At 45.5% G+C, this 26,475-nt stretch overlaps 1 protein-coding gene across 2 annotated transcripts in view; it reads right to left on the bottom strand.

Annotated features, from left to right (window-relative positions):
- The window catches only part of LOC117345659 (phosphatidate cytidylyltransferase 1), a 369,244-nt gene that overhangs the window by 95,899 nt on the left and 246,870 nt on the right, over positions 1 to 26,475 (bottom strand). For both annotated transcript variants that reach the window (XM_033914615.1, XM_033914625.1), the window contains one exon: positions 10,762 to 10,849. In XM_033914615.1, the coding sequence (XP_033770506.1) occupies positions 10,762 to 10,849 (88 nt within the window). The remainder of the gene's footprint in view (positions 1 to 10,761; positions 10,850 to 26,475) is intronic.

Genomic DNA, 26,475 nt, shown 5'->3' with positions numbered 1-26,475 from the left:
CCCCCTTGAGGCCACCGATGCTGCTCTATATCACCCTCCCGCGATCCGGCATCCCCCTCTGCAAACTGGCATCCTCCCCCCCCCGCTCACATTGCACCCCCTCCCCCGCAATTCTACATCCCCTCCCCGAGCACCGAAACGAAATCCCTTACCCCGATTGGGCACCGGCACCAGCACCAACGCATAGGACATGCTGGTGCCGGTACCCGAAGATCCTCCCTCTTCTGGGCTGGGCGGTGCGTTAAAGGAGACCCTCCCTGTTGCCTGTGCTGGGCTGGACTGGGCTTTGAGCATTTGCGCATGCTCAAAGCCTTCTGATCTCGCTCTCTCCGAGATTCTAATCTGATAATCTCAGAGAGAGCGAGATCAGAAGGCTTTAAGCATGCGCAAATGCTCAAAGCCCAGTCCAGCCCAGGACAGGCAACAGGGAGGATCTCTTTTGACGCACCGCCCAGCCCAGAAGAGGATCTTTGGGCACCCGGCATGTCCTATGCGTTGGTGCTTGTGCTGGTGCCCAATCGGGGTAAGGGATTTCATTTCGGTGCTCGGGGGGGGGGGGGACACGAGCGGGGGGAGATGCCGGATCGCGGGGGATGACGCTCGTAAATCGAGTCAAACTCAGTTTCCGAGGCGCCGATTTTGCGAATGTTTTGCTCATCTTGCACTCGTAAACCGAGGTTTGACTGTACTAGAAAGCTGAAGACTATTGGTATGATTCTGTGGAGTAATGGAAGCTGCTTTGATTGCATCAAATTCCTGCTTAAGATTACTGCGTTCCTTCTTAATACTAGAAAGCTGAAGACAGATGGGGGCAAACCCTAAGTGTCCAGATGGTGCGCCTTGGAACTAAAGCGCCACAATGATTGCACTGAATAAAGGTCATCTTGATTGGATGGTATAGTAAGTGACTGATATATAGACAACAATACTTATCAGTGACAATCCAGGGATGGGTGGAACAGTTTATCCTTAATTTAGCAGAGAACCAAGCAAAAGAGAATAAAGTATTTAAGTAGTGTAAGCATGGGGAGTGGGGGGCTGAGCAACCAGAGATCTATGAGCTATGCTAGCTATGAAACCTATCTCCAATGTACTTTTCTATTAAAACACCTTTCTATACTCTGTAATAGAGCCTGCCTACAGTCAAGAGGTATGGGGAGGAGGCTAGCAAATGTGTATATATAGTAAGTTGCTGCCCAATAAACCAGCTGCAAGACTTAAACTGCTATCTATCCAAGCTTTGGCAATGGAAAATAAACATTACAGAGCTAATCTACAGTTCAAGAATCCAAGTTAGGAAAGTTTAGAAAATTTAGCAACTCAAGAAAGATTAGATTCAGTCTGGAAGGGCTATCTCCTTTTCAGTGGCGTATCATTTTTTGGCACCCCCCCCCATCTGTACGAAAAACATGATTTTTAGTAACAAGCCACACGTCACACATGAGTACCTAGGAAAAGGCAGCATCTTACATACTGCAGTGAGCAGTACAACATCAATACACCCATTGTAAAACTAAACAAGCCAGACTAGTACAGATCAATCCTACACCATCAATCCTAACAGAAAACCATGTCTTTCGAACACAGAAAACACCTTCACCTAATATGGAATATGTCATCACAAACTAACCCCTCCCCCTTTTACAAAACTAGTGTGGATTTTAGCGAAAGTGGTAACAGCTCTGACTCTCATAGAATTCTGAGCATCAGAGCTGCTACCACTACATCTGGCGCTAAAAAACGCTCCACAGTTTTGTAAAAGGGGGAATAAAATAGAAATACAGACAAAGATTAAATTGAACCGGCAAGAAACTGAACTCTGCATACAATGCAACACCACAGAAACAGTGACACATGTCTCCTAAAGCAATAAATAAATAGAAAATTTTTGTTCTATCTTTGTCTTCTCTGGTTTCTGCTTTCCTCTTCTCATTCAATTCCTTCCATCCACTGTCTCTCTTCTCTCTGCGTCTTCCATTTACTCTGTTACTGTGCCTCTCCCTTTCTCCCCCCTTCCAAATTGGTTTGGCACCCATCTTCTTCCCTCTGCTCCCCCATAGTCTGGCATCTGTATTTTTCCCTGCCAGCGTCTTCTCCCCCCTCTGTCTTCCCCATGTGCTTTCAGCATCCTTCTCACCACTCTGTCTTCCCCATGTGCTTTCAGTGTCCTTCTCCCCCCCTCTGTTTTACCCATTTCCCTTCAACGTCTTTTTCTCTCCACCCCACCTTTCCTCCCTTTCTCCCTCCCTGCCCCTTACCTTAGTGGCGCTTTCTTCCCCCCCCCCCGGACAACAGGCCTGGTCCAACAAACGTCCCTGCCCTGTGGCCGGCAATGTCTAAACTGCCTTCGTACAGCAGCCAGCTGCTGTATGGCTGCTGTAAAGGTCATCTCTGATACAACTTTCAGTTACGTCAGAGATGATCTTTACGGCAGCCACATGCAACTCCATCTGCTGTAAGAAGGTAATTTAGACTCGTGGCCACGAAGGTAAGGGGCAGGGAGGGAGAAAGGAAGCCGTTTCAAATTCACCGCTGAATTTTCCGGACCTGGCCGGCTGTGCACCCTCTCCTTAAGCCTGTACCCGGGGCGGACCGCCCCCCTGCCCCGCCCCTGGTATGCCACTGCTCCTCTTGTATCATGGTTAACCAAAAAGGAAGAAAAAGTTTTTTTTGGGGGGGGAAAAGAGGTCTAGGTTTGAAAACAGGGCAGAACACCACAATACAGATAAATAGAGTTAGCACAGTTTAACTAAATAATTAAGAATTCAGAGACTAGATATCAGGCATCAAGCCCTGTAACCAGACAGATTATAATTATAGCAAAATCAAAAGAGCACTTATCAGACTTGTGGTTCAGATCTTCCAATGTCAGCTATATTCTGAATGTCTACTATTAAATCTCTGTCCACTTTTTCTGTTTGTGAAGGAGGCCTGTACGAGGACAATCAGCCCAAGACCATTTCTTCTGTCAACGTGGGCTCTATGGCCTGAATTTTTAAAGTCTCTATACTGTCGCCACGACTCTGCAAGACCTTTCTGGTTACCTCACTGGAGAGTCCACAAACCATTCTGTTAAGAGATGGGTGAATTCAAGCTTCTATCCTTCCGAATGATCTCCATCACCCAGCAGTCTGATGAGATCTGAGCCCAAACCTCTACATATACTGAGAACATTCTTCCTATCCTCAGCCCTGGTATCACTGTACTTTCTTGGAGGATGCTGTGAGATGAGAACTAGAGGCTTGGCCTTGCCTAGATCCTGTGAATCTCAGTCTTGATCCCTGATCTCTGAGATGAGACTTCTCCTGAGTACTGTCGAAAGCACCTGGAATTATGAAAATTAGACCGCCCAAAGTTTCTAGAGTAGGGTTGTCCAATGTCGGTCTGCGAAAGCCGCAATCCAGTTGTGTTTTCAGGATTTCTTCAATGCATTTGCATGAGATCTATTTGCATGCACCGTTTCTATTCTATTCTAAATAGATTTCATGAATATTAATTTGGGAAATCCTGAAAACCTGACCTAGTGAGGGCCGAGGTTGGATTCCTCTGCTCTAGAGGTTCATGGTCTACTGTCAGGCAGAGATTTGAGCCAGTGATCGGCAATACTGGCTATCAGATCAATGAGACCCTTTCCGAACAACATCTGTTCTTTGAAAGGGAGTCTACTGATAGTAGCCTTGGAGGTGGAATCTCCCACCCATTGCCTGATCCAGAGCATTCTGCAGGCTGAAATGGAATAAGCCGAGACTTTGCTCATGACTCTGATGATGTTATAGAGAGCATCAGCTACATAATCCACCCCTGCTAGCATAAGCTGGGGCAAAGGCTCGTCCTCTGCCAGGGTGAGCCTAAGCATCTTTGTATGACAAGTTCATGCCATAAAAGAGGCTGCAGCAGCTGCTTTGATTCCTAATTCAAAAGTTTTGAACTTCCTTTGTAGTACCACATCCACTCTGTGATCCTGCATACCCTTTAATACTGCACCTCCCTCACTTACTTGGCAGGGCATGTGCTTGGTTACCTGAATAACCACCTTAGGCTGAGTGAACATATGTTGACACTTCTATGCCATAGCATATCATATAGCCTAGACATTGTCTTGGCTACCTTTAAAGTGCCCTTAAGAGCATCCCAGTGCTCCGTGATTAAACATTCATAAGATGATGTCAGGGAAAATACATAGGCTGCGCTCTCATTCCACTCAGGATAGAACACTGAGTGGAAGGAGCCTGCTGGGAGTCTAATTGTAATTCCCACAGGGAGTCGGTAATGAGTACTAATAATGCTGACTGCTTGAACAGCCAGCGTACTGTGGGATCCTCTCTTTGGTCGAGGGCCACCACTGCTTCCTGCATACTTGCTCTTATTTGCGGCCCTATATCATCTAGCAGGAAAGACTCGCTCTGTGACAGCAAGGGCATACAGACTGACCCCTCACCTCCTGAATGCCTATCAGAAGCATCCACTGGATCCTGGTCAGCCTCTACCAATGACCCTGAGGCGCCCTGGGAGCCCAAGCCCTCTTGAACAACCCCTGGCTCACTGCCAGATCTCAAATGAGGATACCAGCTATCCAAATAATCTATCCATATCAAATTAACAAATTCAGGAGAAAAGGCTTTACCATGCAGCTCCGCGTCCCCTTTAGGTGACTCCATCTTACGTCTCTTGGGTCCATGATTTCCATGCTCTTATGCTTAGTATGCCACTGTTCCAGGGCACCGGGAGGAATTTTCTTCCAGTAAACAGGACTCCCGAAGGATCCTCAGCTCTAGAGACCAAAGGGGAGGCTAAGCCCGATGTTCCCGTCCCTCCCCCCCCCCTCTTCACATGCTGTGCAGCATGTGGCACAAGGGCAATCTTCCAGCATCCTTCCAGCACAAATCTGGCATGAATTAAGGGTAAAAGAGCCTGAGGACTCCATCTCTACCAGTTTTGAGGCAAAACAAGGTGACTTGAAGAATCTGGAGAACTTTGAAAAAAAATCAGGCAATCCGACATAGCTTCAGCAGCAGCAGCATTTTAGTGTCAAAAATGGCTCAAAAATGACCTAACAAAAGTTTTTTAAAAAAATAGGATTTCTGAGGTGTGTGTGTGTGGGAGGGGGGAGGGGGCTCTACAGGAAGTGGCAAAAACCTTCAAAAATAGGTTTTTGAGACCCCTCTTCAATTTTGCCTTACTCACTGTGCCATGTGCTCTGAAGGTGGTGCAGCCTAAGAACATAAGAAAAGTCTGCACCGGATCAGACCTGGGGTCCATCCAGTCCGGTGATTCGCACACGCGGAGGCTCGGCCAGGCGTAACCTGGCGAATACCTTGATCACTCGTATCCCTCAATATGTCCTGCAAGAAGAGGTGCATCCAATTTTTCCTTAAATCCTAGAATGGTGGTTTCCTCCACCACCTCTTCTGGGAGAGAGTTCCAGGCGTTCACCACTCGCTGTGCGAAGCAGAACTTTCTGACATTTGTCCTGGCCGTGTCCCCTCTCAGCTTAAGTCCATGTCCTCTTGTCCGAGTCACATTTGACAATGTGAATAACGCTGTTTCTTGCTCACCATCCTTTCCCCCTGCTGGTGAGGGAGCTTGTTCCATTTTGTCGATTCCTTTCAGTATTTTAAAAGTCTCTATCAGATCCCCTCTCAGTCTTCTCTTCTCGAGGGTGAATAATCCCAGTTTTCTGAGGCGATCTTTGTAGCTCAAGGTTTCCATACCTTTCACCAGCTTAGTCGCTCGCCTCTGCACCCTCTCCAGTAGTGCCATATCCTTCTTCAGGTATGGAGACCAGTGCTGTGTCCAGTATTCCAAGTGTGGTTTGACCATTGCTCTATAAAGCGGCATTATGACCTCCCTTGATCTACTCGTGATTCCCTGTTTGCTTTCTTTGCCGCCACTGCGCATTAAGCTGACGGCTTCAGGTTCCTATCTATCAGTACCCTCAGGTCCTTTTCTTGTTCGCTCTTCCCCAGTGTTGTACCTAACAATTTGTACTCATGCTCCTTGTTTTTCCTGCCGAGGTGCATCACTTTGCATTTTTCTACATTAAAACTCATCTGCCAATTTTCTGCCCATCTCTCAAGTTGGTTCAAATCTCTCTGGAGTTCCTTGTTGTCTATTTGCGACCTGATTGCCCAGCATAGATTTGTGTCATCTGCAAACCTGATGATAAGACTGGTCGTTTCTTTTTCCAAGTCATTTACGAAGATATTGAATAAGATAGGCCCAAGAACCGAGCCCTGAGGCACACCGCTAGTTAACTGCTTCCAGTCCGAGTACTTCCCATTTATGCCTACTCTCTGTCTTCTGTTTTCCAGCCATTTTCCTATCCATCTTAGTATATCCCCTTCTATTCCATGGCTTTGTAGTTTTCTGAGAAGTCTCTTGTGCAGTACTTTGTCGAACGCCTTCTGGAAGTCCAAGTATATTATGTCCATCGGTTCTCCGCTATCGACATGTTTGTTCACCGTCTCGAAAAACTGAAGAAGGTTCGTCAAGCATGACCTCCCTTTCCTGAATCCATGCTGACTACCTCTCAGCAGGTCATGGATATCCAGATGTTGAACTATGCTATCTTTAATCAAAGCCTCAACCATTTTCCCAGGGACCGATGTGAGACTCACAGGTCTATAGTTTCCCGGGTCTCCTCTTGACCCTTTTTTGAAGATTGGGATGATGTTCGCTATCTTCCAGTCTTCTGGTATCCGTCCAGTTCTAATTGACATGTTAGCGAGGGATTGCAGTAGTTCTCCGATTTCTACCTTTAGCTCCTTTAATACTCTTGGGTGAATTCCATCTGGGCCAGGGAATTTATCACTTTTTAGTTTGTCAATCTGATAGTAGATCTGGTCCAGTTCCAGCTGCACTGTGGTGAGGCTCTTCTCTATTCCTCCTTTGAATACTTTAATTGTTTCGGGTATTGATGTGGCATCTTCTTCGGCAAAGACAGATGCAAAGAAGGAATTTAATCTGTCTGCAATCTGTTTGTCTTCTTTGATGTATCCTTTCCTTCCTTGATCGTCGAGAGGACCCACTGTCTCCTTTGCAGGTTTCATCCCTTTAACATATCTAAAAAAGGGTTTGAAGTTCTTGGCTTCTTGCGCTATCTTTTCCTCATAGACCCTTTTGACTACTCTCACAGCCTTGAGGCACTTTTGGTCGATTTTGTGGCTGTCCCAAGCCTCGGTTGTCTTCTCGCATTTCCATTTTTTAAATGAGTCCTTCTTTTCCCTTACTGCATCCTACCTCTTTAGTTAGCCAAGCCTTTATTTTTCCCTCCTTTGGCTATCTGCGGAATGTATAGATTCTGCGCTTCGGTGATAGTGTTTTTTAGTAGGGACCATGCTTGCTCTACCGTTTCGATTTCGGCTATCTTTTTCTTGATCCTTTTTCTCACCATGGCTCTCATGTTATCGTATCTTCCTTTCTTAAAGTTAAAGGTCGTGGTTAGGGTCTTGTTTCGCTTCCCCTTCCCGATGTCGAGTTTAAAGTTGATCATGCTGTGATCGCTCGTCCCCAGTGGGACCGTGACTTCTACTTCTTTTGTTTGCCCTGTAATGCCGTTTAGGACCAGGTCCAGGGTGGCGGTTCCTCTTGTCGGTTCTCCTACCATTTGTTCTAGGAAGCAGTCTCCCATCATTTCCAGGAACATTATTTCATTGCCGCAGCTTGAGGTTACTAGGTTCCAGTCTATCCCTGGGAAGTTGAAGTCTCCCATGATCGTAACATTGCCCGTCCTACATTCATGCCTTATTTCTTCTATCATCTCAGAGTCTGTTTCATCCGTCTGCCCTGAGGGTCGATAGTAGATACCTATTTTTGTGTCTGCTCCGTTCTGTCTGGGGATCTTTACCCAGAGGGACTCCAGTTTGTTTTTCCCTTCCACCTTCTCTTCTCTGGTAGATTCTACTCCTTCCTGGACATAAGGCAATACCCCCCTTTCTGCCCTATTCTGTCTCTTCTGTAAAGCTTGTATCCCTGCAGTACTGTGTCCCATTCATTTTCCTCGTTCCACCATGTTTCCATTATGCCAATGATATCTATTTCTTCGCTTCTTGCTAGTGCCTCTAACTCCCCCATTTTATTTCTCAGGCTTCTGGCATTCGTGTATATACATTTAAGCTCCCTTTGTGCTGCCTTCTTGGACATTCTGGGCTTCACAGTCCTTATTGTGTCTTTCACGGCATCCATTTGCGCTCCTTTTCTGTCTCCCTCATTAGCTTCAAGTTCTTCCCCTTTATTTGAGTGGATGTCCTTAGTGCCTTCGTTGGGGTCTCCTGTTGCCCGGGCCATCGACTGGTTGTCGACTATCTGCTCTCCCCTGATCTTCAGTTTAAAGCCTTTTCAATGGCCCTCTTCATGTTTCCAGCCAAAATTCTCGCCCCTTCTTTGGTGAGGTGTAGTCCGTCCTTTCTATAGTACCAGCTTCTTCCCCAGAACGCCGTCCAGTTGTGCATAAAGTCAAAGCCTTCTTCCTTGCACCATTGTCTCATCCAGGCGTTGATTGCTCGCAGTTCATCTTGCCTCTTCACATCTGTTCTCGGTACCGGGAGGATCTCAGAGAATGCCACTTTCACCTCCCTGACCTTCAGTTTTCTTCTGAGTGAGCGGAGTAGTTCTTCATTTCCTCCCTATCATACTTCCGTCCACTAACATCATTTGTTCCCAAGTGGATAAATACAGCAGTGTCATCCCCTCCTGCACTGTCTATGATCCTGATGATTATGCTGGCCACATCCTTCACCCTTGCTCCGGGCAGGCAGGTGACCAGTCGATCTTCTCTTCCTCCTGTGGTGTGGCTGTCAACATTGCATATAATGGAATCCCCAACGGTGATCCCTATCTTCTCTAGTCGAGGGTTTCTTGGGGGTCATAAGTTCACGTCCATGGTGTAGGTCCTAACCTCTTTCTTCTGTGACACATCCTCATGTAGTCCTGCAAGTTTGCTAAGTGAGTAGTTGTCCTCACCCGCCGCTTCTGACTCTTCGTCAATTGTAATGGTATTCTCCAGCCCTGGGACCTCTACATGTTGCTGGTGGGCTTCCTCGATGAATTTTTCAAGTTCCTCGATCTCTTCAATGGCACTGGACTTCACAGGCAACTTCTTCTGTTTTCTGGGTTCTTCTTTAAAGGTGAGGAGTTCTTCTAGGTCTCCCACTGTTCCCTCCAGCATATGGACTTGCTGTTTCAGGCTGTCCAGTTCTCTGCACCGACTGCAAACGTATGCCCTAGTCCCCGAGGGGAGGTAGTCATACATATTGCAGCCAGTGCAGAAGACTGGAAAGCCCATCTTCTGGCTACCGTGGGCGATCATTTCTTTCTTCCCTTCTGAGGTGTCTGGGCTGGTTGTGAACCTTCTGTCTTTGCCGGCCGTGTGTTTTAGGTGAGTGCTTGTTCTAGATGTGGTTCCCTTGTGGAAGTGTTTCCTGGTCTAGGTAAGAAAACACTTGTAATTTACGATTTTGGGTCTCTTTTGGGCGACCTATCCTCCTGGCTCCTTCTTTAGGCTCCTTTGCAAAGGCGCTCTCACTAAGGCGAGCGCCTTTGCCGCTCGCCTTCGCCGTGTGCCGAATGGCTGCGCGCCGTTGGATCCCCCCTTTTAAGGGGGAGTCCGGCCGATGATGCTGAGGGGGGGCGGAGCTACCTCTCACCGCTACCCCTAGGTTTGCTGTTCTCTCCGCCGCTGCCACTGACTTTCTCCTCCGCTTCCCGCTGGTGCCTCACTCAACTCTCTGCTCCACGAGGCTACCCCGGCTGGTGAGCAAACTCTTGGGCCTTGCGCCGCAGCTCCCCTCCCTTTTAAGAGGGAGTCCGGCCGATGACGCTGAGGGGGGGCGGAGCTACCTCTCGCCACTACCCCTAGGCTTGCTGTTCTCTCTGCTGCTGCCGCTGACTTTCTCCTCCACTTCCCATTGGTGCATCACTTGCCTCTCTGCTCCACGAGGCTCCCCTGGCTGGTGAGCGAACTCTTGGGCCTTGCGCCGCGGTTCCCCTCCCTTTTAAGGGGTAGTCCGTTCGATGACTTCAGCTCTAAGCAGTAGCTGGATCTGGGAGAAGAATTCCTGTCTCAATCAGCCAGTACTCCTTGGCCTGCCAGTCAGACCACAGTTGGACTGATCCTCAACCCCCATGGAACCGCACCCGTAAAGTTGGGGGGGGGGGAGAGAGGAGGAGGCAAAAATCGCAGCCAGCACCCTGAGAAGCCCCACTGCGCTTCCTGTGGATGCTTAACAGCCTGTGCTCAAGTCCCTGCCATTCAGTAGGTGAGCTAACCTACTAGGGATACAGACCCCAAACTACACAAAGTTTTCTGCAGGCTGGCCAAACAAGTCTCCAAGGGATTAATCTAGTGACTGCAGACCCAACCAAGTCTGCTGCTTCTCCACACAGGCAAAGCTTACCCCCTCACTGGGGAGCTCTGGTGCACTAATAGGTGCACAAAAATACACAAAAAAAATAAAAATAATAAAGAAATATACAAAGCAGATCAGAAAAACACCTTCTGGCTCGCATGCAAAAGGAAAAAACTGAAGGGGGCAGCAGAGCCCTCTTGAAAAGGCGGAGGAGTTGAAAACTTGGAATGGATACCTCCTGCATGGCTCTGGGACATGAGGAGAATACCCTACTGTCCAAAATAAAACACCTTATTGCACTAGAAAATGCTTTATAATGTTACCTCCAAGAATGCAAAGTAGGTTTTGCAATTACTACAGTATTCTTTCTACATATATTAATTATAAAGACTACAAAAGTTACTTTTTAGAATACCTTTATTAATGGAGTCCTCCCAAAAAAGAATCCAAAAAGATAAGCCATTATGTCATTGCAAATGACAATTGAGATTGGAACAATAAACCTAAAAAAATCAAAGAGAAACACAAAAATTAAATAATTGCATACAGAAATGTAAACACAACTTAAAAACATGGAGGGGCATAATAATAATAATAATAAAAGTCTAAATCTCCTTTTGGCCTAAGGCCTAGGTGCCCAAAATAGGCAGCAGGGAAATATCCATTCTCAAAAAAAACAAAAAACAAAACCATCCAAAATGTGTTTTGTTTTGTTTCTTTTCGAGACTTGCCTACCTGTACGTTCAAAGGTTTAATTGCCCAGACCGCCACTATGTTTACCTTTAAGCCCTATTCTCGACAAAGAAATCACCCAAATCCCAAAACAAGACCTTTTAGGTGTGGGAGGGACCAGTCCTTCACCTAAAACCACAATTCTCTAACTGGAATCTGTCATAAGCACCGGTTAGAGAATCCTGGAACCATTCCCCACCCTCCAGCTATGATCACGGCAGGAGGGAAGCCCAGTCTGTCCAGCACTCGCCACGACCCCTTTGCAATAATCGAAGCAGGAGAGATACCCAATCTCTCCTGCTGACACCCGTGAACCCTCCCCCCCCTCCCCACAATCTTTGCCGGCAGGAAAAATGACCAATCTTTCCTGCCGACACTCCCAAACCTCCCCGTAATCTTCGCAGGCAGGAGAGATGACCAATCTCTCCTGCCGACACCTGCTACGAACCCCCACCCCCAATGATCACGGCAGAAGAGATGCCCAATCTCTCCTGCCAACACCCGTGAACCCCCCCAGGAATTTGCCGGCATGAGGGATGTCCAGTCTCTCCTCCTGCCATCCCCCCTGAAAATTTGCCCCCCCCCATCCCCCTGAAAGTTTGCCAGCAGGATGGATGCCCAGTCCCTCCTATCGACACCCCACACCCCCAAAGGTTTGCCCCATCCGGACCCCCACTAGGACTCCCCCTAACCCCACTCAGTCCCCCTAACCTGGTTTAGTTGGCCGGCTGGACGGCTCCAGCTGGTGTCCAGTCGGCCCACTTTCAATGGGTCAACCAGAATATTAGGCCCATCTCCCAGTGCATTCTGGGATGCACTTGGAGTGGCCTAAGATCCTGATTGGCCAGATTCTCTAGGCCCTTCCTTTGAGAGGTGGCCTAAGGGATCTGGCCAATTGGAATCTTAAGCCAACTAAACCAGGATGGGGGGTATGGATAGGGTATGGGGGTCCCAGTGGTGGTGGTGGTGGGTGGTCCGGGTGGGGGTGAACTTTTGGGTGGGGATGGGGGCGTTGGCAGGAGGGACAGGGCATCCTTCCTGCTGATGAACTTTCGGGGAGTGTCGGCATGAGAGACAGCATCCCTCCTGCCAACAAACCTTTGAGGGGGGTTTGCAGGTGTCAGCAGAAGGGACTGGGCATCTCTCCTGCCGTGATCATTCGGGGGGGGGGGGGTGTTCGTCTAGGAGTGACTGGGCATCCCTCCTGCCACGATCGTTACGGGGGCGGAGGGATGCGTTGCCTGGTCCGCCGAGCTGATCACGGCAGCCATGATGAGCTCAGCAGCCTGATCCGGAACTTATACATGTTTGACTTAGTCTAAGTCAAAACGTATAAGTTCCATCCAGGGAACCTGTCAAACTTTTTGATTATAGCTGCTAGACGACTAAGTTTAGGTCGACCCACATCCCACCCATCTCCTACCTTACCCACTCCTCCAAAAACGTCCCTTTTCGCTCTGAGTCAGTGAAAAGGCATTGAAGATTGCTCTGAGTTCCAACAGATTGATGTGACACTGACGATCTGTGCTTGTCCAGTGTCCTTGAGTAGGAAGACCATCGAGGTGAGCCCCCCAAGCATAGATTGAGGAATCTATCGTGAGGACCTTCTGATGAAGGGGTGTTTGAAACAGTAAACTACTGGAGAGACTGGAAGAGAGCATCCACACAGCTGAGAGACTGTCTCAATGAAGGAGTGACTGTAGTGTGTCGAGAGAGTGATTCGCAAGCCTGCATCCACTGAGGAATTTGGAGGTGAAGTCTGGCAAAAGGAGTCACGTGCACTGTGGAGGGCATGTGACCTAGTAGTACCATCATGTGTCTCGCTGAGAGTGAAGAGCGGGAAGACACTTTGTGACAGAGCATCCAGATGTTGTTGAGGGAGGAATGCTCTGAGTTTGGATAGTGTCCAGAACAGCTTCAATGAACTGTAGATTCTGAGAGGGCTGAAGTTGGGGTTTGGGAAAGTTGATTTCGAATCCCAAGCTTTGTAGGAACCACATAGTCCATTGGGTCGCTACAATAACCCCCTGAGATGTGGAATCTTTGAGCCAGTCGTCTAGGTAAGGAAACACCTGAAGACCATGGTTTCTTAGAGCTGCTGCTACCACCACCAGGCACTTGGTGAACACTCTGGGAGATGAAGCCAGGCCAAAGGGTAGCACTCTGTATTGATAATGCAGATTCCCCACCCAAAATCTGAGATACTGATGGGAGGTCGGATGAATGGGAATGTGAGTGTAAGCCTTCTTGAGATCTAGAGAACATAACGAATCGTTCTGATCTAGAAGGGGGGTAAAGGGACAACATGCAAAATTTTTCTTTTGATTAAAAATTTGTTGAGAGCCCTGAGATCCAGAATGGGTCGCAGATCGCCCATCTTCTTCAGAATGAGGAAGTAACAGGAGTAAAACCCCATGCTCTGCTGTTCCAGAGGAACTTCCTCGATGGTATGGAGATGAAGCAGAGCTTGAGCTTTCTGAAGAAGGGCAGACTGGGATGGATTATAAGGATACTCTATTGGAGGAAGCTCTGGTGGAACCTGAGTGAAATGAAGAGAGTATTCTTCCCTGATTATTGACAGCACCCAGAGGTCGGATGTAATAGTTTCCCATCGATGGTAAAAGTGATGGAGACGACCTCCTATGGGGGAAGGAAGGACAGATGCAGAACGATGGAGGTTATGCTCTGTTTTAAACAGTCAAAAAGGCTGCGCAGCCTTAGACACAGCAGAAGGCTGAGGTTTCTTTTGCTTCTGCTGCTGCTGGAGCCACCCTTGGAGTATAACATCTCTGAAAGGATGGAGGAGGCTGTGAAGATTTTGCAGGAGCTGGCTTTGGCTTTGGTCTGACAATAGAAGCAAAAGATTTTTCATGCTCAGACAATTTCTTGGTGGCAGCCTCTATAGATTCATCAAAGATGTCATTGCCCTCACAAGGAATATTAGCCAGACGGTCCTGAAGATTAGGGTCCATATCAATGGTGCGAAGCCAGGCCAGACGGCGCATCGCTACTGAGAAAGCAGTGACCCTAGAAGAAAGTCCAAAGGCATCATAAGATGACTGGAGAAGATGTAATCTGAGTTGTGACAAAGTAGCAGTAACTTCTTGAAACTCAAAATGTCTATGTTGATCCAGGTTTTTCAGGAAGCCTGGAAGAATATCAATCAGGAACTTAAGATAAGTAGTGAAGACAAAACTGTAGTTGAGGACATCATAGAATTCTGATAAAGACGCTGTCCAAACTTGTCCATGGTTTTACCCTCTCTTCCAGGAGGAACTGTGGCATAGACTTTGGAAGGTTGGGTTCTCTTTAGAGAAGTCTCCACAAGGAGGGATTGGTGAGATAACTGTGAATTTTCAAACCCTTTGCAATGTAGAGTTCTATACCTTGAGTCCAACTTGCCTGGAATCGCAGGTATAGCATAAGGAGTCTCCAGATTTAATTTGAAAGTTTGAGACAAAAGCCGGTTAAGAGGGAGCTTGAGGGACTCTGCAGGAGGTTGAGGCAGATGTATTTCCTCTAAATACTCCTTAGAGTATTTAGAACTAGCATCTAATTTAATGTCCAGGTTGTCAGCCATCTGACAAAAAAGGAAGCAAAAGACAGCTGATCCGCCAAGGCTCGGCCTCAAGAAGGTTTCGATAACCTCGAGTAGAGAATGAAGGTGAAGCCTCGCTGGAGTACTGGTAATTCAAAGAATATGGAGACTTGGAGGAAGCATTGGAAGCAGTGGATTCCTCGGGGTCTGGAAGTGGTGACCTTGATCGAGGAATTGGAGGCCTCGAAGAACTGGAAGGTCTGGAATGAGGCCTGGACGAGGAAGGCTGCTCTTTAGAAGACCTGCATTTCGATGGATGCCTCGATGAAGGCCTCGATCGATGCCGAGAGTGTCTGTAAGCAGGTCTCGAGGAGGATCATTGAGACTTCGCCCTATGTATGGAAACAGGCAATGCTGGTAGTGAATGAATAAGGCTAGAAGCTGTAGATCGAAACTCAGTGGTTTGGATTGAGGAATCTCAAAGAACTCCCAAGGACTCGGCTCCTTGTATGGAGTGTGAGAATTCCCGTCGAGACACTCGCAAAGAATCGACTCCTTGCATAGAGTGTGGAGATTCCTATCGAGACACTCGCAAAGACTCGGCTCCTTGCATAGAGTGTGGAGATTCCCATTGAGACACTCGCAAAGATTCGGCTCCTTGCATAGAGTGTGGAGATTCTCATCGAGACACTCGCAAAGACTCGGCTCCTTGCATAGAGTGTGGAGATTCCCATCGAGACACTCGCAAAGATTCGGCTCCTTGCATAGAGTGTGTAGATGCCAGACCAGACACTCGCAGACTCGACTCCTTGCATACAGTGTGTAGCTTCAGCTCGAGGCACAGGCAGAGACTCGACTTCACGGGAGACTACTGATTCCCCAGGCTGAATTGCAGGAGGCAGAGTCGAGGCAGAACTATATTTGTTCAGTAACAAAAAGGCTGCGCAGCCTTTTTGAACAAATTGCTGCTCCAACATGGTCTGGAGAGAAGCCTGCAATTGTGGATCCGAGTCTGAAACTAGACCACTTGCTAAGGCTAAAGGCTCTAAGGTGGCAGTGGAGATGTGCTTAGACTTGGAGGTCTTGGAAAGCTTGAGGACCACCACCGGAACCTTCTGCTTAGGTATTGTACCTGAGGGAAGCTCAGGTGAAGACAAAGCAGGCGTACTCAAGGCCAAAGATGATCCAAATGAGGAAGGTCTAATAAGGCTCGAGATCGGAGTCGTGGAAGCAGTAGGACCCTCGGTAGAAGGTGGGACTGAGGCAGCACTTGAGGTCGAGGGTGTAACTGAAGAGTCCATCCTGAAGAGTTTTTCCACTAAAATCCAACATTTTGCTGTGCGGGCTCAAGTTATGAGGTGTGTATAAAGACTGTTTAATTCAATTCATGTGCAATAATTCATGGAAGCACAGCCCCTGACAAAAAGTGTGAAACGGTTGGGCAACCGTCGGGCGAGTATGATATGTGCTTTCCTTCCTTTGGACATTATATGCACCTTTAGCACTTTATTGGTTTAACAACCTTTTGCACAGCACTAGTCACTTGACCAAAAGACTATCAATAAGTTGTTTACCCTGGATGAGGCTATATTTATTGGATTAAAAGTGAGGCCTTGGGTAACATCAGGTCTGGTTGTTTCTTTTTTACTTGTTTCTTATTTTTTGTTCTCCATTTTTTGAGATTCCGTGAGGGAAATCGCATGCTGGCAGTGGCTACACTTCTTGAAGCCCATTGTTGGTTGGGACATAGGAGGGAAGATGGCCGCTGCAAAGTCGAAGTCCGCAGACTGTGGCTGAGCAGCCTGCCCCGCCAGTCAGTTGACGAAGAAAAAGAAAAAGAAAGTCTCTCTTTTTTCTAACAGAAAATAAAGAAAAGAACATAGCAATTCGCGACTAAAAAGAACACAAATCGCGGTGAAGAGAAGGCACGAAGCGAATGAAGTTCAGCGCAGAGAAAAGACAAACTTCTCAGCTCCGCGGAAAGCGGAAAACTGAGGAGACTTGTCCTGTGCTGGGTGGGAAGGCACTCGCACATGCGTGGTGCAGCAGACTCGAAACCTCTGAAGTTTTCTACAAGTAATTATGCTTGCGAGGCTGTCCGCATTGGGGCTCCGTGGATGACGTCACCCATATGTGAGAATAGGCTGCCTGCTTATCCTGGGATAACAAGTGTTATCCAGGGACAGCAGGCAAATATTCTCACGTGAGTGACATCATCCACGGAGCACCGATGAGGACTGTCTCGCTTGTAAAACTTTTAGAAAGTTCACGACTGCCGCACCGCATATGTGGGAGTGCCTTCCCACATGACGTAGGGCGCGCGTCTCCTCAGTCCAGATAGCCAACCAGGGAGGTGGGTGGGTTGTGAGAATATCTGCCTGCTGTCCCTGGATAACACCTGTTATGGTAAGTAACTGTGCTCTATCCCAGGACAAGCAGGCAGCATATTCTCACATGTGGGTGACCTCCAAGCTAACCAGAATAGGATGGTGGGAGTGTTGGCAATTTAGGAGAATAAATTTTGTAAAATTGCCTGACCAAAATGGCCAGCCCATCTGGAAAAGGAATCCAGACAATGATGAGAGGTGAAAGTATGAACCGAGGACCAAGTGGCAGCTTTGCAGATTTCCTCAATAGGAGTAGATTTAAGAAAAGCTACTGATGCCACCATGGCTCTGACTTTATGGGCTGTAACTCGACCCTATAGATGCAGTCCAGCCTGAGCATAGTAGAAAGAGATGCAAGTAGCCATCCAGTTGGAGATGGTGCGCTTGGAAACTGGACGTCCCAACTTGTTTGGATCAAAGGAAACAAAAAGATGGGGCTTAGTGCGTTGCAAGTAAAAAGCCAAAGCACGCTTACAGTCCAGAGTATGAAGAGCTGTTTCTCCAGGATGAGAATGAGACTTTGGAAAAAACACTGGAAGTCCAATGGATTGGTTGACATGAAATTCTGAAACCATTTTAGGTAAGAATTTAGGATGAGTATAGAGGACCACCTTGTCATGATGGAATACTGTGAAAGGTGGGTTCGCTACTAAAGCTTGTAGCTCACTGACTCTGCGAGCAGACGTGAGAGCAATGATAAAACCCACTTTCCAAGTGAGATAGTTGAGATGAGCTGAAGCCACTGGTTCAAAGGGAGGCTTCATCAATTGAGCAAGAACAACATTGAGATCCCAAACCACTGGAGACAGTTTCAGAGGTGGCTTGACATTGAAAAAGTCCTTTCATAAATCTGGAAACCACAGGTTGAGCAGAAAGGGATTTCCCTTCTATAGGCTGATGGAAAGCAGCAATTGCACTAAGATGAATTTGAATAGATGTGGATTTGAGACCTGATAGAGATAAATGCAACAGGTAATCCAAAACTGAAGACAAGGAAGTAGATTGAGGCTCCTTGTAATGAATGGTGCACCAAGCAGAAAATCTAATCCATTTCTGGTTGTAACATTGTCTAGTGGTAGGCTTCCTGGAAGCCTCTAAAATGTCCTTGACAGATTGAGAAAAATGTAGAGTGGCCGTTAGGTTGAGAGGTACCAAGCTGTCAGGTGTAGAGACTGCAGGTTGGGATGAAGCAGAGACCCCTGACTCTGTGTAAGCAGAGAGGGAAACACTGGTAGAAGTAGTGGCTCCCTTCTGCTGAGTTGAAGCAGAAGGGAGAACCACAGTTGTCTGGGCCACTGAAGAGCTATCAGAATCTTGGTGACATGTTCGTGTTTGAGTTTGACGAGTGTCTTAAGAATGAGAGGAAAAGGAGGAAATGCATATAGAAATTGATTCGTCCATTCCAGAAAAAAACCATCTGCCTCGAGGCGATGAGGAGAGTATATCATGGAGCAGAATTGAGACAGTTTGTTGTTGTGGGGAGATGCAAATATATCTATCTGAGGAGTCCCCCACTGAGGAAAAAATGTCATGGAGAGGCGAGGAATTGAGTGTCCATTCGTGAGGTTGCAGAAGACGACTCAATTTGTCCGCCAGGCAGTTTTTCTCTCCTTGAATATAGGCCGCTTTTAGAAAGGTGTTGTGAAGGATTGCCCAATTCCACACCTTTTGAGCTTCCTGGAAGAGATCCTGTTCCTCCCTGCTTGTTGACGTAGTACATGGCGACTTGATTGTCCGTCCAAATGAGGACTACTTGATCGTGGAGAAGATGCTGAAAAGCTTTGAGAGCATTGAAGATCATTCTGAGTTCCAGCAGATTTATGTGACACTGACAATCTGTGTTGGACCAATGGCCTTGAGTACGGAAGACCATTGAGATGAGCCCCCCCAAGCATAGGTCGAGGATTCTGTCTTGAGGACATTCTGATGAGGAGACGTTTGAAAAAGTAAGCCTCTGGAGAGATTGGAAGAGAGCATCCACCAGTGGAGAGACTGTCTCAACAAAGGAGTCACTGTAATATGCTGAGAGAGTAGGTCTAAAGCCTGTGCCCGAGATGTCAGGGTCCACTGAGGAATTCGTAGGTGAAGTCTGGCAAAAGCAGTCACGTGAACTGTAGAGGCCATGTGACCTACGAGAACCAATATTTGTCTTGCTGCAGTGAAGTGAGGGATGACACTTTGTGACACAATTGAATGAGAGCATTCTGACGCTGCTGAGGAAGGAATGCTCTGAATTGCACAGTATCCAGTACAACTCCGATGAACTGTAGAGTCTGAGAGGGCTGTAGTTGGGATTTTGGGAAGCTGATTTAGAACCCCAAGCTTTGGAGGAACCAAGAAGTCCATTGAGTCGCTACAATAACCCCCTGAGATGTTGAATCCATGATAAGCCAGTCGTCCAGGTACAGAAAAACCTGAAGACCATGGTTTCGCAGAGCTGCTGCTACCACTACTAGGCACTTGGTAAAGACTCTGGGAGATGATGTCAGGCCAAAGGGTAGCACTCTGTATTGAAAATGATGATTTCCCACCTGAAATATGAGGAACTTGCGAGAGGTTGGATGAATAGGAATTTGAGTATAAGCCTCTGAGATCCAGAGAGCATAACCAATCGTTCTGATCTAGGAGATGCTAGGGACAGCATCCAAAATTATTATCTGACAAGAAATTTGTTGAGTGCTCTGAGATCCAATATAGGTCGCCTGTCTTTTTTGGAACTAGGAAGTAACGGGAGTAAAAACCCCTGTTCTGCTATTCCAGAGGAACTTTCTCAATGGCATGGAGATGGAGCAGAGCTTGAGCTTCCTGAAGAAGAAGGGCAGTCTGGAAAGGTTTGGAAGGATACTCTCTTGGAGGAAGATCTATAGGGACCTGGATGAAATGAAGAGAGTAACCTTCCCTGATGATAGAGAGGACCCAGAGGTCGGATGTAATGAGTTCCCATCGATGGTAATAAGAGAAGGAGATGACCCCTTATGGGAAGAGGAGAGGACAGAGGCAGAACTATTGAGGTTATGCTCTGTGTTAGATGGTCAAAAAGGCTGAGAGGCCTTAGGTGCAGCAGGAGTCTGAGTTTTTTGCTGACATTGTTGCTGCTGTTGTTTCTTAGGAGGTGGCCTTGAATAAGGAGCCGCCTTCTGAGGAAATCGCCTCTGGTAGGATGGAACAGGTCTAAAACCTTTGGCAGTGGAAAACTTTGGCTTTGGTCTGATGATGGAAGCAAAGGACTTCTCATGTTCAGATAAGTGCATGGTAGCTGCCTCAATAGAGTCATCAAACAAGTCATCGCCCTGGCATGGGATGTTAGCCAGGCGATCTTATAGATTCAGGTCCATGTCCACGGTGCAATGCCAGGCAAGATGACGCATGGCCACCGAAAAAGCAGTGATTCTAGAGTTCTGTTCAAACGCATCATATGAAGATTGAACTAGATAACATTACATTACTTTAGAGATTTCTATTCCGCCATTACCTTACAGTTCAAGGCGGATTACAAAAGAGTTAAAAATGGAAGATCGTTTGTCATTTTTAGAGAGGTAAAGAGTAGGTCATGTAGTTTCTGTGTGGTGGGAAAAGGGAGGGAGGAAGGACGGTAAGTATGATGTTAGGACTGTTTCAGGAATTTCTTGAAGAGTATAGTTTTTATTTCTTTTCTGAACATCTTGTAGTCTGGGGTCATTATAAGTAGATTGGAGATTTGGTTATCTAGTTTAGCTGCTTGAGTGGCTTACGAAGTTGCCCCAGAGTATTGGGAAGTTGTTGAAACTCTGGAAGACTATGTTGAGGAAGATATTTGAAGAAATCAGGTTTGGTGTTAACCAAATGCTTGAGGTAAGATGTATGGACAAAGTTGTAGTTCAAAACTCGGGTCGCAATGAGTGAGTTTTGATACAGTCGACGACCAAACTTGTCCATAGTCCTGCCCTCTCTTCCAGGCAGGACGGTGGCATAAACCTTGGCAGTGTTGGTTCTTTTTAAAGAAGACTCCACAAGAAGAGACTGGTGGGATAATTGAGACTTGTCAAATCCCTTACAATGAACCATTCGATATCTAGATTCCAACTTTGCTGGCACAGCAGGAACGGAATATGGTGTCTCAAGATTTCTCTTGAAAGTTTGAGAAAGAATGCCATTGATGGGTAATTTGAGAGACTCTCTAGGAGGATGAGGCATTCCCAGCTCTTCCAGATACTCCTTAGAGTATTTTGAATCAGATTCTAAAGATATGTTAAGATATTTACTCATTTACAGAGAAACTTGTTAAAGGATACTGGGTCTGAAGAGGAATGACCTCATTGAGGAGAAGGTGATCAAGAACCCCTCGAGGTCCCTCTCATAGCAGAGAACAAAGGTGAAGCCTCTCTGGAGTATTGATACCTGATATCCGAGTCCAGAAGCAAAGATGACTCACTTCTGGAATGTGAAAGAATCTCGCAGAAGAAGAACTCGACTGATGAGAGTGGTGAGGCTCTGCAACTGACAAAGGAGTATGAGGTCTCGAGTGTCGATGCCTGGATAAATGAGACCTATCTTGAGAAGAAGACCTAGGTCTCAATGAATGCCTCGACAGATGATGTGGAGAAGGATGTCTCGAATCACGGTCCCATGATTGAGTTGTATCCAGTCTGGAAGATGAATGTCAAGAAATCCTCGGCCTATGCCTCGAAAAGGGCAACGCCTTATGTGAAAAGGAAGGACTGGTAGACGGAGTTTGAGGACGAGATACCAAAAAGGACTCAGCTTCTTGTAACGAGGTTATCTCGAGGCACTGTAAAGAACTCGACTCCTTGTATAGTGTGTGCAGACTCCTCTCGAAGCACTCTTAAAGGACTTTACTCCTTGTACAGAGTGACTAGGTTGAGCTCGAGGCACTGCCAAGGACTCAACTCCTTGTACTACTGCTGAGTGCTCAGGCTGGACTGCAGGAAGCAGAGTCGAGATAGGAGTGAATTTAGCAAGCATGTTACCATACTCCTAATGCAGAATAGTCTCTTATCATATTCTGCAAAAGTGGCACAGAGACCACTAGATCTGATACATTTGGTGCGACTATAGTCTCCGAGGAAGACGACCTCGAAGAATAAAGAGGTCTGGATTGTGAGACATGTTTCTTAGGCAGCTTCAAAACCACCGGTTCTAAGGGTGGCATATCTGAAGGAGGTGGCTTAGCTACCTTACCTGAAGGAGGCAGTGAGGAAAACAGCTCCTCAGGAGAAGATTTAGATGATTTCCCCAAAGATGAGGATTTTGCAAATTTGGAAGGTTAGATTAAGGGCGAGATCAAGGTGAAAAGTGATATGCCCGTAGAAGACTTCACTGGGTTCGGAGTAGAGGTCGAGGCCGAGGTTGGAATCAAGATCAAGGCCTTATCCATGCCGCCAAAGAGCTTGTCTACCTGAATACGACGTTTCAGGGCTCGAGGCTGAAGGGTAGCACAGCGGGCACACGACTCCGGACAATGGTCAGGTCCTAAACACTGTATACACCATTTGTGTGGATCAGTGAATGGAAAACAGCCACGGCTATATCGAAGCCCGCGGGCTAGGCCGCACCGTGACATGAAGAAAAAGAAACTTATAAAAAAATTTTTTTAATGAAATGCACAAATAAACACAGCGACCCTGTAAAGAAAAATACATGAGCCGCGGTGAGAAGGCACGAGCAGAACTAAGTCTAGCGCAGAGCGTCAAAACTAGTTGGCTCCACGGAGAACTGAGGAGATGCGCGCCCTACGTTGGGCAGGAAGGCACTCGCGCATGTGCGGTGCACAAGTCACAAACTTTCTAAAAGTTTTACAAGCAAGTCTGCTTGCAAGGTTGTCCGCATTGGGGCTCCGTGGATGACGTCACCCATATGTGAGAATATGCTGCCTGCTTGTCCTGGGATAACATGTGTTTATCCAGGGACAGTAGGCAGATATTCTCACATATGAGTGACGTCATCTACCGAGCCCCGGTACGGACAGATTTAAAAGTGCATTGCCACTTTAAGGTTTTAGAAATTTCATGACTGCCCGCACCGTGTGTGCGCAAGTGTCTTCCTGCCCAATGTAGGCTCGCTGTTCCTCAGTTCCGTAAGCAAGCTAAGAAGCCAACCATGGGAGGTGGGTGGGTTGTGAGAATATCTGCCTGCTGTCCCTGGATAGCACCCATTATGGTAAGTAACTGTGCTTTATCCCAGGACAAGCAGGCAGCATATGAGTGTGGGGCTCCCTAGCTTACTAGAATGGGATGGAGGGAGTGTTAGCCATTAAGAAAATACATTTTGCAATACTGCTTGGCTGAAGTGATCATCCCGTCTGGAAAAAGATTATAGACAGTAGTGAGATGTGAATGTATGAACTGAGGACCAAGTAGCAGCTTTACAGATCTCATCAATAGGAGTGGAATGTAAGAAAGCAACTGAAGCTGCCATAGCTCGGACTTTGTGTGCTGTTACATGATCCCCCGTGTTGAAGCCCAGCCTGAGCATAAAGCACAGTTACTTACCGTAACAGGTGTTATCCAGGGACAGCAGGCAGATATTCTTGACTGATGGGTGACGGCACCAACGGAGCCCCGGTACGGACAATTTTAGAACTTGGAAAGTTCTTTTTGTTTTTAAGTTTTTTATTGATTTTTTCATATACCAACAAGTGTTATAAATTTTCCATACAATTGTCTTAACAATACACTTGAATTCTCTATAATGTACTTTATATAAACCATATTTTATATTATTCTTCTTATGAATTTATATAACATATATATTGTAATAATTTTATTAATTATTATTTAATTATGAACCCTTTTCCCTCCCTTTATTACATTAATTTCACATAAGATTATCACTCATTATAATACATTATTTATAATGTATTATAAAGAGAATAAATTCCTTACCCCTTCCCTCCCTCCCTTCTTTAACCATTATCTTAGTATGGGAAAAAAATTAAAATCATTCATTGCAAAAATCTGTTAATGGTCCCCAAATCCTCTTGAACTTATCCATATATCCTTTTTGTGTTGCAAATGTACGCTCCATTTTATATATATGGCAAACTGAGTTCCACCAAAAATTATAGTTCAATCTATCATAATTTTTCCAATTATGTGTAATTTGCTGTATAAGAACATAAGAACATAAGAACTGCCATCACCGGATCAGACCTTCGGTCCATCAAGTCCGGCGATCCGCACACGCGGAGGCCCCGCCAGGTGTACACCTGGCGTAATTTATAGTCCACCATATCTTTATATGCCTCTCTTAAGGAGATATGCATCTAGTTTGCTCTTGAAGCCTAGGACGGTCGATTCCTCAATATAAATAAAAGTTTATTGTTATTTGATGAAATTTGACTTTGAGCTCTCATTGCAGTACCAAACAAAATTGTATCATATGTCAAGGCTACCGGATTTTCTAACATCCTATTAATTTGAGGCCAAATTGATTTCCAAAATATTAATATGAATGGACAATAGAATAAAAGATGATCTAATGTCCCTGGTTCAAGATGACAATGCCAGCATCTATTAGACTTAGAGCTATCGATTCTATGTAAACGTGTGGGGGTCCATAAAGCTCTATGTAAAATAAAAAACCAAGTTTGTCTCATAGAAGCTGACAATGTACATCTTAATCTCCAAGACCAAAGTCGTGGCCATTGAGATGCATTAATCTGATGCTTAATCTCAATGCTCCAAATATCTCTAAGACCATTTTTTTTCTTTTTATGTACGAATCCAGATATCAATTTATACCACATTGCGGCCTGGTGACCCATGGAATCTATCTGAAAACATAAGCATTCCATACTATGATAGTTATTAAGGTTTTTCCATTCAGAGAACCCTGTCTGAATGGCCTGCTTCAATTGCATCCATCTGAAATATTGTGATTTATTCAAACCGAATTTATGTTGCAATTGTGAAAATTCGAGCAGTTTACCTTTATTCATTACATCCTCTAAAATATGAATTCCAGCAATCATCCAATGTTTCCAGATAATTTTAAAACCGCCAACTTTGATCTTTGGATTGAGCCATATTGTTTGAGTCGTTGATTTAGTTATTGGAATAGGAGTTAGATTACTTATATATCTTATAGTTTTCCAAGTATCAACAAATATTTTGTGATCCTTATATAACCTTGGCATTTGAATACTGATAACATGACTTAGACGTAAAGGAAACATTAATCTCCATTCTAACCAGAACCAATCTGGTATATGTTCAATGGGCTCTGGGAGGATCCAATACATACCTTGACGCATAATATAGGCTTGATGGTACCTATAAAAATTTGGAAAATTTACCCCTCCCTCCGCGATTGGTCTTTGTAAAGATACTAGAGCAATTCTGGGGGTTTTTCCAAGCCAAATAAATTTTGTTAACATCTTATCCAATTTTTTGTAAAAAGACCCCTGAAAAAAAATTGGTATCATACCCATTTGGTAACAAACTACTGGTAATATCATCATTTTTACAGTTTGCACTCTCCCCCACCAAGATATGCATAAAGGATTCCATTGTTCACACATTTCTGACACTTTTTGTAATAAATTTTTTTCATTAATTTTCATAGTCTTATCTACAGTTTTTGTAATCCAAATTCCTAAGTATTTTAATCCTTCTTCTTTCCAAATAAAAGAAAATGAGTCAAATAAACTTTTTGTACAATGTACATTGAGTGGAAGCACTTCTGATTTATTCCAGTTTATTTTATAACCTGAAAATTTTCCAAATTTTTCAATTAATTCAAGCAAATTTGGAATGGTTGTTTCCGGATTTCTCAAATAAAGTAAAATATCATCCGCTTATGCTGATAGTTTATATTCTCTATCTGAATGCGGAATACCCTGTATCTCCTTTATCTGTTCTATAGCTAATAACAAGGGTTCTAAAACGATATCAAAAAGCAAAGGAGATAGTGGGCATCCTTGTCTAACCCCCCTCTGTAGAATAAATCTTTCTGAAAAATTATTATTGATATATAATCTAGCAACAGGGGAGCTATACAATGCTTTTATTATTTGTATAAAACCGGATCCTATACCAAACCATTCCATTGCCTGAAACATGAAGGACCATTCCACTCTATCAAAAGCTTTTTCAGCATCTAATGAAATAGAGAATGCTGGGTCATTAATGGATTTTGTCAAATATAACATGTGATGTGCTAATCTAGTATTATGAGATGAATGTCTTTGAGCAACAAAACCTGTCTGATGCATATCTATAATGAAAGGGAGAGCTTTAGCCTTAGTTAAAATTTTTCCATCCACATTTATTAAAGAAATAGGTCTATAATTTGAAACCAAAGTGGGGTCTTTATTTGGCTTAGGTAAAACTATAGTTATTGATTCAGCCTTTATTTAGTTGTACTTTATTTAGTAATACAACCTTTATTTAGTTGTGTCTGATATAGTTTTAATAAATAGGGCATTATAATGTTTTGAAATGATTTATAAAACTCCACTGTATAACCATCTCCA

The sequence above is a fragment of the Geotrypetes seraphini genome, chromosome 1 (genome assembly GCF_902459505.1).
Source record: "Geotrypetes seraphini chromosome 1, aGeoSer1.1, whole genome shotgun sequence".
NCBI classification, from domain to species: Eukaryota; Metazoa; Chordata; class Amphibia; order Gymnophiona; family Dermophiidae; genus Geotrypetes; species Geotrypetes seraphini.
The sequence above is the reverse complement of the archived record's forward strand: the minus strand, read 5'-3'. Positions and strand labels throughout refer to the sequence as shown.